The 19282-nt window shown below is 30.9% G+C and overlaps 2 protein-coding genes across 2 annotated transcripts; one reads left to right on the top strand and one right to left on the bottom strand.

Moving 5' to 3' along the window:
• Positions 1-2251: 2251 nt before the first annotated feature.
• LOC111906586 (uncharacterized) lies at positions 2252-2950 on the bottom strand. Its single transcript, XM_023902339.1, has one exon. It carries the CDS (start codon positions 2948-2950, stop codon positions 2252-2254), a length of 699 nt encoding a protein of 232 aa, XP_023758107.1.
• Positions 2951-5838: 2888 nt separating this feature from the next.
• Positions 5839-14319, top strand: LOC111906611 (probable WRKY transcription factor 14). The gene is made up of 3 exons (XM_023902377.3): positions 5839-6691; positions 12504-12644; positions 13767-14319. The coding sequence occupies exons 1-3, from the start codon at positions 6165-6167 to the stop codon at positions 14239-14241; spliced, it is 1143 nt and encodes a 380-aa protein (XP_023758145.1). The 5' UTR covers positions 5839-6164; the 3' UTR covers positions 14242-14319.
• Positions 14320-19282: the final 4963 nt, after the last annotated feature.

Below are 19282 nucleotides of genomic sequence, written 5' to 3' on the forward strand. Positions count from 1 at the left end.
ACTACGTGCTATGTGTGTATATTATCTGTATACTTGCTATCTATGCTGGATGAACGATTTTATACAAGTTTTATATGATTTAAATTGTATATGTATTTTATATCTATAGAAATGTTGGGGTAAAACATGGGTAGATGTATTAGACGATGTGTGATAAAATGATGAGAGACCTCGATGTTGTTGTTGTTGATTCTGTCATCTAGCAGAGTATGGGTGACGACCACTGACTCTTCTAGACAGTCCAGTGGAACACTAGCAGGCTCGCAACCTGTAGGTGTTTGTGAACGATGTGTTCATCGGTGTACTCCATCCCCCATATGGTTGCCTTAAGGACATTTATTGCTGAGGAATCCCCTTAGAAGTAGTGTCCATCCCGATGATGATCCTTAGGCTAGGTCCCTTATGATAGGTGTTTAGGGACGTAAAGTGAGGATAACGGGAACGAGTAATCGGGTTATTGTTGGTTGATGAAATTAATAAACTTATTTATTGTGGGTTGAAAATCCTATGTGCTCACCAGGCTCCCAAGCCTGACCCATTCAGTTTCATGTATTACAGGTAGTGGCGCTCGAGCATAGATGTGATGTTTTGGATTAGGGATTACGGATATAGGCCTGTAGATATGAAATAATGTAGTAAGGCTTATATTGTACTTTTTATGCTTTTGATCTGTATCGAACATGACATCCCAAGTCTTTTAATGAAATACATTTCTATGGAAATGCTTTTGATAAATCGTTATCTTAAATTGTTTTGGGACAAATTCCGCATCACTTTTATTTAAAATGTTACTTTGATTTTCAAACAAAGCATAAACAAAATCGGTATTTTCTGGCCGTGAAAATGAGGATGTCACAATCCACAGACACAGAGGTGGTCATAAGAGGGAAATAAGCCAAAAAGGAGTTCAAAAGGAGTCTTGAAGGAAAAAGTGGTTGTGGGAAGAAGGTTAAAGGTATGAGTAGAGCTTTGGGGGAAGAGAAGCTTGAAAGAGAAAAGTACGAATGATGTTATTGATCGTGCTAATGGCTCATTCAGCTTTTCCAAATTTTTGAGATGTATAAGGACAAGAAAAACGTATTTTAATTTCTTTTTTGTAATTTTTTAGTAATAATTGGTTATTGAATTCGCGACCGTTGTCACATTGAAAAGCTTGAATTGTTGTGTGGAATTGATTGTAAAAATAATTGTGAAAGTTTATGAAAACAGAAAAAACATCAGATTTTGCACGAAAGGGGAAAGACCATAAAAATGAGAGAAATCATCCAAGAAAAGAACATAATATATAAAACCACTTATACAAGTAACAGGAGATGTCCATAAATCAGAATGTACTAATTCAAACACACAAGATGTTTTAGTTTCAGAAGTAGAAAAGGGTAACCGACAATGTTTCCCAAGCTGAGAAGCATGACATATGGGAAGCTTATTAGTAGAGCTAGAAATAAAATGAAGAGAATGTAAAAACTAAAGAACAGACAAACCGAGATGACCAAAACGCCGATTCCATATAGGAAGAGTGACAACAACACAACCAGTAGCAGTAGGAGAAGGATTGATGGAGGGAAGTATAGGGTAGAGATCACCTACACTATCACATCATTGAATGAAAGCACCTATTTTAAAATCCTTCACGGTGAAACCAAAAAGGGTCAAAAGTTACAGAGATAGAGTTATCAGTAGTGAATTTTCGCATAGACAAGAGGTTTTTGACCATTTTGTTTGAGATAAGTACATTATTTAAAGAAAGGAGGTTATGTGAATGCGGAAAAAAAGTATGTCCAATATGAGTGACGGGCAGGACAATACCATTACCAACCATAATAGATTTAGAGTTGCATGGAGTAAGGGAGAGCATGTTACCTGAATTGAATAACATGTGCGAGCTAGCCCTAGAATCCATGTAGTAGTTGTTGTTAGATGGCGGTTGGACTGATATAGCTTGAAATATGGAGGCTAAATTTGTGAATTGAGTATGAGCACCAAAGGAGGAACCCGAGGCTGGAGCCGGCCGCATATACACCAAGGATGGAAGGTGCGTGGCATGCGACTATTGGACAACAGTAAGGATGAAGTCTGTTGTCATCGAAGAAGGGAGCTGACCGAGGGACTGTTGGGGCATGGCCTGCAAGCCATGGGGCGATTGGACCGGAGTTGGGCCATGTTGTGGGTGTTGAGACAGAAAGGGTTGCTGCGAGAAATTTTTTTGATGTGCAGGAAACAGAGGCTGCAAAGGGTGCAGCTTCTGAAACTATTGCATGGAGGCTGTTGGTCCGGGACCATAAGCAGGAATTGGAGCATGTCCCAAAAATCCAACAAAATTCCATTGCAAATCAGTTTGTCCAACATGAGATCTAGGTTTAGTGGAGTTCCGTTGTGTGTTCCGATTTTTTGACCAACGTTTTTTGGATCTTCCAGAATTGTTGGAGGATGAGAAAAGTGCCGAGTTTTGAGTCACATTGGAGTCAAGAAGTGAATTAGATGAAGCTTCACGAGACTCATGTATGAGCAACATGTTTTTGGCTTCAAAAAACGATGGGAACGACTTGGTGTTTGTGATGACATCAACGATGTTGTGGTACGAGGGAGGGAATTGGCAAAGGTTTTGCATCACAAGTTCAATATCGGTGATGGGCGAGTCAACATCCTTAAGATCATCTGCAAGGTTCTTGAGAGTGTGGCAGAATTCAGTGATGAAGTTGGAGCCTTTCTTTGTATTACGAAACTGATCTTGAAGCTGTAACATTTCGAACATCTTATTGTTGCGAAAAAATTCGTGAAGTTTATCCCAAAGATCTTTAGCAGAACAATCATCACTACAAATAATTTGGAGAAGACTAGGATCACATGTACTGTAAAACCAGGACTTTATGTGTGCATCAATTGAGAACCTTTCCTCATCATCATTACTAGTGGGTTTTGACTTGCCCGATAAGTAACCATAACTCATTTTTCCATGGCACATGTTAGAAAAGATTTTCCTCTATAACTTGTATTGTGAACCATCAACATTCAGTTTAAAATTGAACTGGTTATAAACATTGGTAAGTGAACAAACCAAATTCAGTTTGGATGTAATGGTGGTCGATGAAGAAGCTGGTATGGTGGACATAATAGGCTGTCACGATAGTATGTAAGGCATGCAACAAATGGAAGCGTGGGGCAGGAGTTGTGCAAAGGTTTCAGTCTTACATAAATTGAGGCAGATGTGAAGCACCGGGACGATAAAAAAGGAGGGCAGTCCACAATGAAGAAGCCGACTAAGAGAGTGAACAAGAAGAGAACATATCATGGCATAAATTTTTTTTTGGACTTAGAGAGGCGCCATACGTGAGAATGAAGGGGTTTAGAAACCCTAGCTTGATACCATGTTAAATGTGGTAAAAGCCCTCTCCATTAGGGTATTGTATTGCAAGGATATATATATATATATATATATATATATGTGTGTGTGTGTGTGTGTGTGTGTGTGTAAAAGGCCCTATAAAGACTATAAATTAACATGATTGACAACCCCATGGCTTTATGAAGGAAGTGAAGTTTGTGTTTTGTTTAGTATATTTTTGGCAATAACATGGATATGTTAAGCTTGTTAGTTGTTTTGTTTTTGATCTTTTTGAAAAATGGATGTGTAGTATTTTCTTTTGAATCGTATGTAATATAATAAGTATTTTCTCATTCTTGTTGTGCTTCAAATATCGATTGACTATATCAACTTTACAAGAACAAAATCGATAGGAAAGATACCTAGCAATTGGTTCTTGAGTTTGCCTTCTGATTTCTAATGGGTAGAAGGAAAAATCAAATACATGGTGATCAATGCTTTACCTTCGCTTAAAAGAGGATGTCACATGAAGCCTTCTATAACGAGAGGAGAGGAGACGAGAAAAAGGGAGACGACGAAGCGTTCTTGAAGGACAAAAGACGAGACAAGAGAAACAGACGAAAGAAAACGTCATGAGAGAAGACGAATGATGTTATTTTGCTTCTAGATGTCACATTAGTACCAAATCTACCCATGTGTGAAGTGGCAACCAAGAAATCAGTTGAAACCTATTCAAATGCTAAATAGTATAAAAATTGAAAGTCTAGAGAATTAATTAAAAATATTATAACTTCGGGTAACCACATTATGATAGTTTTGAAGTAAACAAAATTCGATATTATAAATATATAAAACGTAACCAAGTTAGCTTTCATTTTTTTACGTACCAAACAAAATGAATGTTGTCAATATATTTTTGACTTTTTTATTTTTGGAATTTCCCGTCTTTTTTACTTTTTTTTTAAACCGTAAAATAAACTCTTAACAAGACGAAAAGACTAATAAAGAAATAAGACAAAACTTCAAAAATGGTCCCTGTGGTTTTCGAAAATATCAAGTTTAGTCCCTAAGTTCAAAAAACCTCATAGATTGTCCCTGTGGTTTCAAAACTTTTAACATTTGGTTCTTCCGGCTCACTCCGTTACCATTTAACCGTTAAGTCAGGGGCATTTTTGTCATTTCATTACCCAGGGACCATTTATGAGGTTTTCTATTACTTTTTTAAAAATAAATAAATAAATTTAATATGTAAGGGTCCCACCTCTCTCTCTTTCTCTCTCTCTATAGAAGACGCCGCCGATCTCTCCTTCATGGATGTATGTAGGGTTTCCACCATGGAGCTGCTTAATTTCGCTAATGGAATCGCCATGGGGAGCAGAGCACTAGAGAGACTGTTCAAAATTCTCGACGTATACGAAGCCGTGAAGGATCTATTACCGGAATTCGAGGTATTATTTTCCGATCAATACTGTTTATTCTTAAGAAACGAAGTCACAGGCGTTTATTCTTAAAAACCCACAAAGATTGTTGAAAAAAAAACAAACACCCATATGAAAAAGTTGGTTATGAAGGAATTGTTCTTGTTCTTGCTCAAATCAAGACTTGTTCAAGTGGAGGAGGGGAGAACTTGGTGGTAATCGAACTTCACAACAGTGGCGGTGATGGTGGGTCACGACTGGAAGGTAGTGTTCGGTGGTGTTTAGTGGTCATAACAACAACAGAGGTAGTGATTAATTATCAGAACAGGAGGAGGAAAGAGAGGTTGAGATTGCGGAGGTAGTGCTTTGGCTCACCGGTAGTCACCTTCGACTAGAGAAGTCCCCGACGGAATTGTTTTGGTCACCGGTAGGTTACATTAGTGAGTAGTGGGGTGTTTGGGGGTTGAGCTTCGACGGGAAGGGATCTGTTGGAGGTTGGGATGGAGGCAACAACCTCCTCCTTCTCATCTTCGCATTTTCTGGCAAAAGGAGGACCACCCACCTCCGGTGGGTGAGTCATGGCAGTCTAATGAAGAAGAAATGGGGACAACAATAGCAAGTATTGGAGTGTTTGTGTGGTGCTAGACGAAGAAGAAAACAGGAGAGAGAGAGAGAGAGAGAGAGAGAGAGAGAGAGAGAGAGAGAGAGAGAGAGAGAGAGAGAGAGAGAGAGAGAGAGAGAGAGAGAGAGGTGGGACCCTTACATATTAAATTTATTTATTTATTTTAAAAAAAATAATAGAAAACCTCATAAATGGTCCCTGGGTAATGAAATGACAAAAATACCCCGAACTTAACGGTTAAATGGTAACGGAGTGAGCCGGAATGACTAAATGTTAAAAGTTTTGAAACCAAAGGGGCGATCTATGAAGTTTTTTGAACTTAGGGACTAAACTTGATATTTTCGAAAACCACAAGGACCATTTTTGAAGTTTTGTCAAGAAATAATAAATATATATATCATAATCGCAAATGTATATTGCAAAACTATATAAAATAATCCACATATCTCAGTCAGATTATGGCCATCTAAAAATCCCCATTAACTAATCATGAATCTAATATACAAACCCTTTTTTCCTTCTCTTTGCGTATGGAATAGAACTGTCATATGTGTGAAAAGTCAGCGACTCTTTCTCTTTCTACTTTCATCTCTTTCTTCCAAACCCTAAAAACTGTCTCTTTCAACACCCTTCAAGAACTCATCATCTCCACATGTAAACAAAAAAGAAAGAGCTACATCAGCTGCATCTTCATTCTTCAAACCTTCACGTCTGTTTGGTGCAAAAACCACAGAAATCTGGTTGGTCACAGCCAAATTTTCTTGAGGTTAATTCTTGATCTTCTTCCCATTGGTTGATAATGGAGAACAACTATCTTGGTGATTTAGCAGATATTTTCCGGCCAGGCAGTGTCAACTCCGGCGATCCTCCGGGGGTTTCAGATTGGCAATACTTTGATCAATCTGATCAAGAACCACAGATGATCCAAAAGTCAACAAGAATCCATGATCAAGCTGGTTTTGGTCAACCCTTCACCAGCCTTCTTGCAGATCCACTCGTTCATGAAGGAACTTCAATTCCATGCTTCTTTGGAAACAGTTTAGATGAAATTGAACAACCTACTCCAGCAACAAGAACACATTTAGGGTTTGATGATCACAAGATCAAGGATAACCATAACCATAACCATAATCATAATATATTTTCAAAGATGCTTCAGATTTCACCAAATGCTGCAAAGTCAACTTTTTCTTCAAATAATGATATCATCACATCTTCTAATTCTTCTTCTGCTGCTGCTGCTGCTTCATCAAAACGCTGTTTGCTGGAAACTTCCTCCACCACCTTACAGATCTCATCCCCGCGAAATCCGGGCATCAAGAGAAGGTAAACAACTTGATACCCTGCACATATTAAATTCTTTCTTATTGGAAACTGCTTCAATGAAATAATATATAGGAAGATCGCATGTATATTGCTTCATAACTGATACACATATAATTTTTAACTCACTTTTACAACTTCTATGATAATTTTTAATCCATTAGATACATTTACGTATTTAATATAATAATAATGATGGTAAAAAGTCTTGCATAGTGTATAATAACAATGAATTCGATATAAATTGCTTCGTTGGAAGTCTAAGCGATCCTTAAAAACACACATGATAATAATACGATTTATTAAAGACTTGTTAATTTACAAGCTAAAATTAGAAATAAAAATTTAAAAATCTATACTAAAAATTCAATATTTTGTACTAATTCAGAAGATTCTTTATGCTTAGTATTTTATTTCAAATGTATAGTTTTCTGTGCAAAAATTGTATTTGTAATTCATAAAATTTCAAGATTAATTTATTTTGATTATCTTTTTTATGGATATTTCAAAAACGTACTTTTCCTATGTTTCATTTCATTTACAAAAATAGAGAAATACAGTATATTACAAAACCGTGATGTTGTTACTTATTGTCTATGTCATCTAAATCAAAAACTCAAAAATGATTTATATATGGTATACTTTACTTTTCACAACATTATCAACAGTATTTGTTTGATAGTATTATTTAATAGCTATTTTAATATTTTGATTATAGTTTTTTCAAGGACAGATTTAAAATTTATTATCTAGACATTATTGAAAGTTAAGATTTTAAATATATAATATCATTGATCTATTCATATATATATATATATATATATATATATATATATATATATATATATATATATATATATATATATATATATATATATATATATATATATATATATATATATATATATATATATATATATATATATATATATATATATATATATATATATATATATATATATATATATATATATATATATATATATATATATATATCAGTAACATTTTCCAAGTTTGTGATTGATCTATTTTTATATATCTTATAAAAATAAAAAATAAAATATAGTCATAATTATGAACATTTTATTTTACCTGGAACACATAATTCTGATTAAATATTTGTTTGCGTTATTTCGAAATTATTATTTTTAATTTTTCCACAAATCTTTCTATTTTTCACTTTTCTAATGATAAGTTCGTTTTAAATAAAAACTCAAAAGGTTATGGTTTACATATATTATTTATTGAGTATTTTGAACAATCAGTAACTGATAAATAAACTTATCTTTTAAGTTTTTTAAAATTGTAATGTCTGTCAAACAAAAAAAAATACTAGTATAAGCTAGCTTTTAAAAAAAGGTTATTTAGAGGGTGTTTGTGAGTGTTTTTCAAAATGAACTAGAGCATGATTAAATTTTGATTTAAAAACTCCTTATTAACTTATTGAATTTTTAAAAAGTCAAATAAGTTTTAAAAAGTGTATGATAAATGAAAAAGTCCTTTTAAAACAATTTCTAAAACAATTTCTACATGTTTAAATTTCATTTAAAAACTCTTTATTAACTTATCGAATTTTTAAAAAGTCAAATAAGTTTTAAAAAGTGTTTGATAAATGAAAAAGTCCATTTAAAACAATTTCTACTTAAGCCTTTGAAAACGAGTTTTTAATTAGTCAGAATTTATATTTGCAAACTTTTTATGACATTGACTTATTAATTTTGAAAAATGATCATTTTACATGCATAAGCTAACAAAACATTTTTTAACTTATTAATTTATTGATTTTTTCCACTATAAAGCTAATCCAAATATTTTTTAAAAACTAATTTTTATGAACTTATTTGCTTTTCAAAAAGTCAATAAATTAAAAAAATGTTTACAAACATTAACTTTTTAAACAAAAAAACAAACAAAAAAAATGAGTTTTCCAAAAAAACCAAGAATTTTTGGTTTTTCCAAAAAATCAATTAGCTGATTGAAAAGCACTTCAAAGCACCTTTAGACTAGCTTTTCAAGTGTTTTTTATATATATATATATATATATATATATATATATATATATATATATATATATATATATATATATTCTAATATACCTTTAATTAGTTATAGAAAATTCAATATATTAAATGTATTTTATATCATTTTATATATTTCAGCTAACTTATCAGTTATTTTTAATAAACATGATTTTTTATCAGCTAACTTATAAATTCACATATAACTTCTACTATCAAGTATCAAGTAACTTTTCAACTAACATTTAACAACCAACTTTTCAGTTATATTTAGTTTTTTTAGATGTCAAACATAATCTAACTCATACAAATACAAAAGACTAAGGACACCTTAGTTACAAGTTTACAAATACAAATGACTAAGGACACCTTAATTACAAGCATGGACGGAGCATATATAGGGCCAAGGGGGGCTGTGCCCCCCCCCCCCCCCCCCCCCCCCCCCCCAATTTTTTTTATATATAGTCCATAAGTATTAAAAAGATTACATATTATGCCCAAAACAAGAAAATTTGACTTTGGCCCCCTCTATCCTTTAATTTTTATACGTATTTTATTTTCGGCCCCCCAAATTATAACTTCAAGCTCAATCACTAATTACAAGTTTACAACCCATTAGGCTATATGCCTCTTGGTATACATTTTACTTATTGTATTATATTATGGAGATATTATATCTACTCTTTTATTTTTATTTTATTTTATTGAACAACTAAAATGTTGAATACTATAGCATCGAGGATTGTTTTTGTTGGATCTTTCTGTTATCTAACAAAACAATATTGACGATTGCATTATAGAATGGATTTATTAGAAAGTATAGCATTTTTCTGAGCTTCTTTTTGTTACTTTTCTAATCTCAAAGTTTATTTATTTTTATATGTATTAAAAGACATATCAAACAAGTAATTAATTGATGGCCAAATATTCATTTAGAGTAGGTGTTAGGCTCGATATTAAAATTTCATCAAACGAAGAGAACAATCACTATTTAAAAAAAATACAGATTCGACATGTAATTTAATCATTAATATTTTGTTACATTTATTTTAATAAAATAAACAAAGAATACATATTTAATAAATATATTAAATAGAGCTGAATAATGAATATTATATTTAAAAAGAAGTAAAAAAAATACATATATTTTTTTATTTCATAATAAAAAATAAGTAATTTAAGACAAGTTGATGTTAGATTTGAAGCTCAATAGTTCTTAATATGTCATATCATGATTGAACGTGAGTTCACTGTCACCAAACAGTGACAACATATGAAATGGAATTTTAAGTTTCCATCAGCTTTTTATTTTGCATTTTTTGTGGTCTCAGGTATTTTTTTACTTTGCACTTTTTCACCTTTTGTTTCGTTCATTCTTTTTGTATCACCAAGCTCTCATTTTGTCTCTTTGATTAAGTTTACAATCTTAATTTATTTTTGTTTCATTTTTTTAATTCTTTTAAATGTATGATCAAAATTTTAAAAAGTAATTATTAGATAAATTTAAAGTTAAATGCAACATTTGATTAGGAAAGCAAAAAAAAAAAAAAAAAAAAAACGGTTTCGTTTATAAAAAAGAAAATTCCACTTTACTAAATTCTTAGTAAATGTATATCTTTATCCTATGGGTTAATAATTTATTTCTATGTTTATCAATTTAGAAATTAGTTGTTTTTTTTTTATCAATTCAAATATCCATATTTTAATGTGTTACCCAATGTTATAAATATATGTACACCTACTTTATATATATATATATATATATATATATATATATATATATATATATATATATATATATATATATATATATATAAGTTATTAGTGAATAAGAAAAAAAAAAATAAACTATAAATTCCAAACAAACTAGCAGCGGATTCAGGATCAAATTAAAAAGGTATCCCGACAAGTAAAAAGGCATCCACGACATAAAAAATAATGTAATACATTATAAGAAAAAAAATTCTGAAAAATATTACACTACTAAATTTTTTTTGAATGGTATCCCGATTCCCGGGCTACCCCGAGATATATAGGAAATCTGTCTATGGAACAGGCCACATAATTTAAAATGATTGTTGAAACAAAAAAAAAATTGATATTTTCTGTTAACACAAACCAAGTTTAATGACATGATGTCAATTCTTCAACCCGTTTTAAATATATACATGTTTATTTTATATTTTATTTAAATTACAATTTAACAAATAAAAATGTAGTTCCCGGATTGTTTAATATGCAATAATCAAAAGAAATAATATGAAATATTTGGCCATATTAAAAAAATTAATGTGTGGTTCTCACAAATGAATGAATTGAAGCATTCTTCACATAATACAGTTTTTTCATCAGAATTAATTTTCATCACATGAAGTATGTTTTTTAAAGAATATGTAGAAAGATATATAATATAATTATAAATTAATTTTATCCATATAATCTTCAATAAACTTTATTTAAAAAAAAGTTCAATACCTTAAATAAATATTTTTTATTTTAATTATATTTTAAGAGTTAATGATACCTTGTTTGTTTTGTTTTATAGCCTTTTTAGATTAGAAATACTATTTTTTTTTAACTAATTTCAAAATAACATTATTTTATATATTATTAGTTTTACTTTATTCGTTTTTCTATTTATTAATTACAAGCTAATATCCATTTCTTTAAGCCTAAAAAATTAAAATGAAATGTAAAATTTTTTTATCTTTCATTTTAATTTATTGTCCATTTTACTTTTTTCATTGTTCCATTTTGTTATATCAAACAAACCCTTAAAGTTTTAGAGCAATTATATATATATATATATATATATATATATATATATATATATATATATATATATATATATATATATATATATATATATATATATATAAACATTTTTAGTATTAATGAATACTATGATACTAAAATTGGTGTAATATTATTTATAAAATTAAGTTTGTTGTAAAAAATGATGTTGAAATTGAAAAATGGTTACCTATATTTTATACAAAAACATGTTGGGTTAGATACGTCCTTATGTAAAAGCATTTTCAATTGTAGTGTATTTAAAAGCTTTTTACTATTTGAATAAAATTTTCAATAGTTTTTAATATTGGAGTTGTGAGTGTTTTTTAATAAGTCGTCCAACTACTTAGTAATCTCTACATTTTAATATATACTTAGTAATGTGTACATTTTAATATTTTATGTATTTTTTATGGGTTTTTAAGTAATTCTTTGACTGATTAACCATTAAGACGCGATAAAGTGCTAATATTGTAGACCGGTTTATGGTTTAATTTCAACTTTTATTTTTTTAAATAGACTAGTCATGATTATTTTTTATTTTGTCCAAATTAATGAAAAAAATCTTTATTTTTTCAACAGAAAATGACAGATTATTAAATAAAACTAGATAATCGGAACTTATATGATCAAAAAATAAATATTATGATTAAACCGTAAATTGATAAAAAATATTAAAATATTATTGGAGTTTTCCCAACAAAAATATCACCCAAACAAAAAAATAATAATAATAAAATAGCTATTCTCCTACTGAGGATGAGGATGGACCAAATTATTTATATACTATTTCTTCATAAAATGTAGACATAAAGTTCATTAATAATATAATAAGAACATTTAGTTTTGGATCATAAACTTTATACTTTATGTATATCGTCGTTATTAAAAGAATATTTGTTATATTTGATACGTAGTTAATTATTTTAATTAAAATGTACTATATCAAATCAGATACAATTTGAACAATTGGGTAGTTATAGTAACCATGGTTAAATGGGCAGGAAGAGTCAGGCGAAGAAAGTAGTGTGCATACCGGCTCCAGCACCTGCAAATAGTAGACCCACCGGCGAAGTGGTGCCGTCGGACCTTTGGGCCTGGAGGAAGTACGGCCAGAAGCCTATTAAAGGGTCTCCATATCCAAGGTACACAACTACACATACACCCATCTCATATAAAATTATCATTTAATTTTTTTATATATGCATAATATATGAATGTACTATGACATCTATATATGGGTTTTCATTGGAAAATGGATAAACTATCAATAAAATAAATTGACTTTTTTATGGTTAAATGTCTGTCTATGTAACCATTTTTATCTTTTATGTACCATTTCAATCCAAAATAGCTTTTATTCTGATTTATACAATGATTTTTAAGTTGTTACTATGATTTTATAAATTTATAAATATATAAGAAATCAACCTCATTTCAAAATGGGTAAAAACTTATAAGAATTTTAAAATAATATTTGTTTTTTGACTTTTCATGATGTAAATTTGTCAAAAAAAATAAAAATAAATCAATAACAGTAAAATATGATTATATAAATATACATTTAACCATTTTGCCATACATAAATTCACACAACAAATTATTTTTTAATGGATTATACACTATATAAAAACCTGTTATTATTGTTAAGACTAGAATTCAGCTTCCATTTTGTAATTAAAGTCATCAAATTATGTATATAAGTTAAATCCATCATGTAATTTGTAATTAAGATCATCAACCATGTATATAAATTCTCAAGAACCGTGGAATAATTAATTATTTTCATGTCTTCTGTCATATAACACTTTGAAAATCTAATTTTTACATTCCTTTTAACCTACTCATTTTTTTTTTTTATTTTAAAATAAATACAAAGTAATTAAAATTTAGCATATAATTAACTATTTATAATATAATTTTTTTGGAAAATAATTCAAGTTCAATCAATAAAAATATTTCAAATTTAATTAGGATGTCTATATGGTAAAACGAGATGTCTTTTTAGTCAAGTTATAATAAATTATTTATAATTTACTTTTTAGGAAAACAATACCAATTCAACCAAATAAAATATCTTAAAAACCAAATTATATGTCTAGAAAAATAAGATGTCTTTCATGTAGATTATTAACTTGTCCCTAATTTCAATCAAATATTTTCACGCCAATTATCTGTTTCCGATACTTTAAATGTTAATAGGGGATTTTACTTTTTCTTAATTAATTGTTATAAAAATCTAATTGAATTTTCATGCATATATTCAGAGGCTATTACAGATGCAGTAGCTCAAAGGGTTGCTCAGCAAGAAAACAAGTGGAAAGAAGTCGCACAGACCCTAACATGTTGGTCATCACCTACACCTCTGAACACAACCATCCATGGCCTACTCAAAGAAACGCCCTCGCCGGCTCCACCAGAACCCCACAACCACCAAAGTCCACCACCACCACGGAACAACCACCACAAATAGAAACAACAGAAGATGAAGGATCAACCCTAGTGGGGGTAAGGCTTGAGGTGAAAGATGAATTACAAGTATTGGAAGGAAGTTTTCCTGCTCAAGGGTACCGACCGGAGTTGCCGGATCAAGGTGGAGGTGGTGGTGGTCAACCGGACGATTTCTTTTCAGGTTTAGGAGAGATAGAGGTTGATCCCATAAGCATGTTGTTGAACCAGGGTTTCTTGGGTGGTGAAGAAGAAGCAGAAAATTATAACAAGGATTTGGATCCTTTTGGTTGATATTAACAAACAAAATTTGGATTGATTAATTTCTCCAAAAGAAATTTTATTCATTTGGTGTTGTATTATCGAGTAAAATATATTTTTTAATTTTTTTAATTTTCTTGTGTTATATATATAATTTTTTGTCAATTGGTCTTTACACTTTCGTTCGAAATTACTGGTTTTGATAGTTTAACTAATGTTTTCCATAGATTAATTATATATTAGTAACAATAAAACATCACATTCTATTCTTTTAATCGAAGTGTATTCAAATTTTTATATATAAGATTAATCCACTTCTTAGATCAGATGTCTTGGATGCAACCTATGCATAAGTTGATTAACTAACTTTGATGAATTAAATTTTAAGCGCGGACTAGCCGTTCAAAAAAAATCAATTATTATTTTAAAGGGATAGTTGTTATTCATGGTATGACCCACGACTCAGGGTGGACTATAATGGATAGGCGAGAAGATGACAATGTTTTTGTCCCATTTCCATTTTGGCATCTTTACATCTAGTTTCGAGTTTTAGTAAAAAGAAAAAAAAAAGAAAGAGGAAATAAAATGAGAAGAAGAAAAACAAAAGAAATTGTAGTTTGGACTATAGTGAGGAGATGACAATGGGTTTGTCCACTTCCCGAGGCCAAAACTAATTAACTAATTTGGTAAATTTATATTTTGACAGCCAACTAACCGTAAAAAAATCAATTGTTATATTAGAAGGATACTTCTTCTCTTCCAAATTTATAGTTCATTTTTTATTTTTGAAGTTCTTTTTTCTTCAATTTTGACCATAAATATTTTTATTTGTGTTATATATTACTTGATAAAACTTATAACAATGAAAAAACATTTAAAATACAATTCATTCATATATTTTGCATCAAGTACTATCTATCAAAAACAAAACATATGTAATGTCAAAATTGAAGAAAAAATACTTTAAAAATCAAAAGTGGACTATCAAATTAGGACGAAGGTAGTAGTTCTTATTCGGGGCATGACCCGTAACTCGGGTGGAGGATGGTCTATAGTAGATAGGCGAGGAGATGACAATGGTTGTGTCCCTCTTCCACTCTACCATTTTTACACTTGGTTCCGAGTTTTAATATAAAATAAAGAATATAAGGGGAAATAAATGAGAAAAAAATAAAGGAAATTGTATTTTGGACTATAATGGATAGATGAGGAGATAACAATGTTTTCGTCCCGATTTCACTCTGCCACCTTTACACCTAGTTTCGAGTTTTGATAACAAAGAAAGAAAAGAAAGAGAAATAAAATGAGAAGAAAAATAGAGGAAATTAAGAAAGAGAAATAAAATGGGAAGAAAAAGTTAGCGGAAATTGCATTTTGACGTTGATAATTTAGAAAGAAAAAAAAGCTTACAAGACAATCTCTTATTTATAATCGATAAACAAATATCTCTTTAGACATATTTCCCTCCAAATTCCTCCAATTTGGGAGGAGATAGAAGACAAGATCATCATTTAGATTTTCTTATTTTCTTTTTAATTCTTTTAAAAAATATATGGGGAACAAAATAATTTATTTTTTTCTTTGTGATTCTCTTCACTTCCCTTCTTTCCTTAAGTTGGACTCGGAAACAATGTGTTAAGGTATCCAAATCACTGTAAAGTCATCGGTGCTTGGTTTTGATGGGTTTTGAGCATTACATCGATCATATGATGCACATGCAACCCTAAAACTTTGAATCTAGGTTTTTCTCTAATTGTATATGCAATAATCATCCAAAGCTAAAACACTAATGGACTAGCATACACAATTCGAAATTGACATGTAAACTAGGGTTAGAAGCTTACCTTTCTTGTTATGTAGCAATAACAAGAACAATCCATAAAGTCCTCAACTCTTGAAAGCTTAGTGCCCCAATTGTTGCACCTCTAATGGAGGCACAAACACTCTTGCAATGGAAGACTTTAGGAGAGAGGATGAAATCGGACCTCTAGGGTTTCTTGAAGCATAGATCCGATTTTCACAAGGCAAGGGGTCTATTTATACTTGTGGCTTCTAGGGTTTTAGGTGGAAACCCTAATATGACTGCTTAAGCCCTAAGCAGCCCATGCACACCTTCTAGAATACTCCTTGGACGAATTCTTTATGGGCTTCCCATAGAATTCGTCCAACTTTTATTCCAAGGTGATCCATTAGCCCAATTGCAACTATCAGTGATTTGCAATATCAGTCCCCTTAATTTAATCAGTCTCTTTTGATCACCAAATTAATTCCAAATTAATTCCTGATCAATACTAATTAAATAATATGATTTCCAAATAATATATTAATCTTATAATATATTAATAAAACCATTTTGAGTATTAATTTATTATTCATATAATAAATCCTACTCTCTCTCATCTTGTCATCCTATCAAGTTGCATGAGTGAATGCAACCCAAAAGGACCATGCTCATAATCAAATCAAGCACATACCAAAAATAGTTATGGGCTTAGACACCTAATCCAACAATCTTCCACTTGGATAAGTCTAATAACTGTTATTGCAAGTACGAATTTAGAATCTGATTAGCAATCATAGCTTTCAAAAGTCGTTGTCGAACTCTGATCTTATCAGTAACGCGTCCTTTAGATAAGGGATCATATATTCCTCCATTCTAGATATCATATGAACTGAGACATGAATTATAATCATTCTCTCTGTTCATGTGTTGTTTCCCGATTTCTGATTTATGAGGACTGACAATAGACTACAATTGAACACATCAACTTAGTCCAGGCTTGGCCAAGCGCTTAGGGTGTCATCACTAAATCATCGAGGGGCCCACAAATATCGCTTTTATCCCTCATAGGGTAAAAGGAGCGAACAAACTTCGACTCTATGCTTGCACTATTCACTCATCAAATCAAACACAACAATACGTTTTATAACATCAAGTTACTGATGCGTTTGACTCGTAGACAACAACTCATATGTATCCATTTCAAGAATATAAGATATTATCGTCTCACAATCACTCGTGATAAAATCCATGAAGTGATTCACGTGAGCGTGGGTTTAATCCAATACTCAAATCTTATTTCATGAGCACTCATGAACGTTGCAACAAACTTTTGCCATGTATAAACGCTTTAGACAATCTACAAGCCAATTCATGACCGTCTTTCCTCAATACCTACTTCCAACGTATGATCGACTGTGGATGTTTGAATAATCTTATTATTCGGGAAGTCAAAACATGCGAAGTGAAACACAAGAATAATCGAATCTAATATGATCTCAACACTTTTGATTATAAATAAAACACTTATTATTTAATCACCATATTGATTACACATTATTAATTGTATAATGTTTCGGATAATCAACTTAACACTTGAATTAAAAAACAATAGTTATCCCATGCTCCAAGCATGAACACTATGTTTACCTATGGTCATTTCTCAAGACTTTGACGCACAACAAGTTTTCATATGGATTGTAAGGATAAGTTTATCCGCAAAGTTTTTAAAATAAAAGGAAATTTTAGATTTTATTTATTTTAAAATATCCTTACAATGGCATTTGGTGAAAATCTTTGTTGCTTATAAGATTTCATTAATAGCAAGAGTGGAAATACGAAATTGATTCTGTCATTTGTGGTAATGTCTAAATTTACCAAATAAGGAAAGATTCTCATCACCCAAGCTTCAATTGGACCGGAACTTGGAATCATGCAAGTTGTATAGTGATGATGAATGAGAACTTTCAAGTATTGGAAAATTAAGACTAACTACTTGTTCACATGGATGTGTGAGTCAAGTAACGGACTAAGGGATCGAGTACACATTCTTGTGCACTGATTAAGTCCACCACAAAAGATCGATAAGATTATTCGTCATAATTTACTGAAGCTCAGTAAATATGGTTATACTTACAAGCTTAAGTGTAACTCTGAGACATTGGAAAAGGTTCCAAAGTATGGCAGAGCGAATAAGAAGAATCAAATTAGGCAGAAGGATAAAAGTTTCTCAAATCTGAAAAGATGGGAGAGTAGTTTAGTATCAGTTTTTGTGATCATCTTAATGATTAAGAAACCATATCAAAATTAGTTCTCTAAGGAAATCTTAGTGCATTCTTATGACTAAGAAGAGGAACTTGAATTGTTGAAATGGTTAAATCAAGGAGATGAGTCATACTTCGTTCCAATACAAGTCTTAGAGTCATACCCCAAGATTGCAATTTGAGTGACATGTCTTAAATAAAGGTTTAAAAACACATGTCAAATGTAAGAGTAAAGTTTTCTACTCTTGTACATTTGAAATTGGTAAGTTGTGATGTTTTGGATAAAACAAAGACCAACTAAGGCCAATTGTGTGAAGTGTTTGTCTTGATAAAGAATCCGCACTATCCCTTGAATATTTGACAAGAAAGTTTTATATGTCAAGAGGACAGTGGGAGTCTTAAAGGTCTTGAAAGTCTCAAGAACTAATCAAGAATAAAACCTGAAGTTCTTCACTAACACAAGACTTGAGGTTTATAACCTATCGTGTTGATATATTCTGTGCCCATTCCAATTAAAGTTGGCTTTGCATATGAGTTCTTAGAGTTCTCAATTGGTTGAATAACAGCTTGGAAGCAATGACAGGCTCTTGCGCTGCCAGATGGCAAGAAATTAGATTGAGTTCAGTCCATATGAGTTTGGATTTGTCATTATCCTTTTCCTGTGACTATGGTTTTGACAACTCATATGGATAAGAACACATACACCATTAAATCTAAGTGTCATAAGGTTTCTCTCTGATTTATGAAAATGATGGTGAGGAAACACTTTCACTAAGTAGATTTTAGCTAGATAGCAATTGTGATATTTGCATTCTCAAAGTCGTTAGTGGAGCGTGTGTGGTTTACCAGCACACTAACATGGACTTGTGAGAAGTGGCAAAAAGGTCTAAACAATTGAGACTATGATTACAGCATCCCTTTTCATAGTTCTTAAAAATTGTTTAGACACACCTGTGAGCTATCTAAGATAAGGTGCATGATTATGATAAAGTTTTATCAAAATAATCTAGTATCAAAAATCTGAACTTTG

Source organism: Lactuca sativa, chromosome 7 (genome assembly GCF_002870075.4).
Source record: "Lactuca sativa cultivar Salinas chromosome 7, Lsat_Salinas_v11, whole genome shotgun sequence".
Classification (NCBI taxonomy): domain Eukaryota; kingdom Viridiplantae; phylum Streptophyta; class Magnoliopsida; order Asterales; family Asteraceae; genus Lactuca; species Lactuca sativa.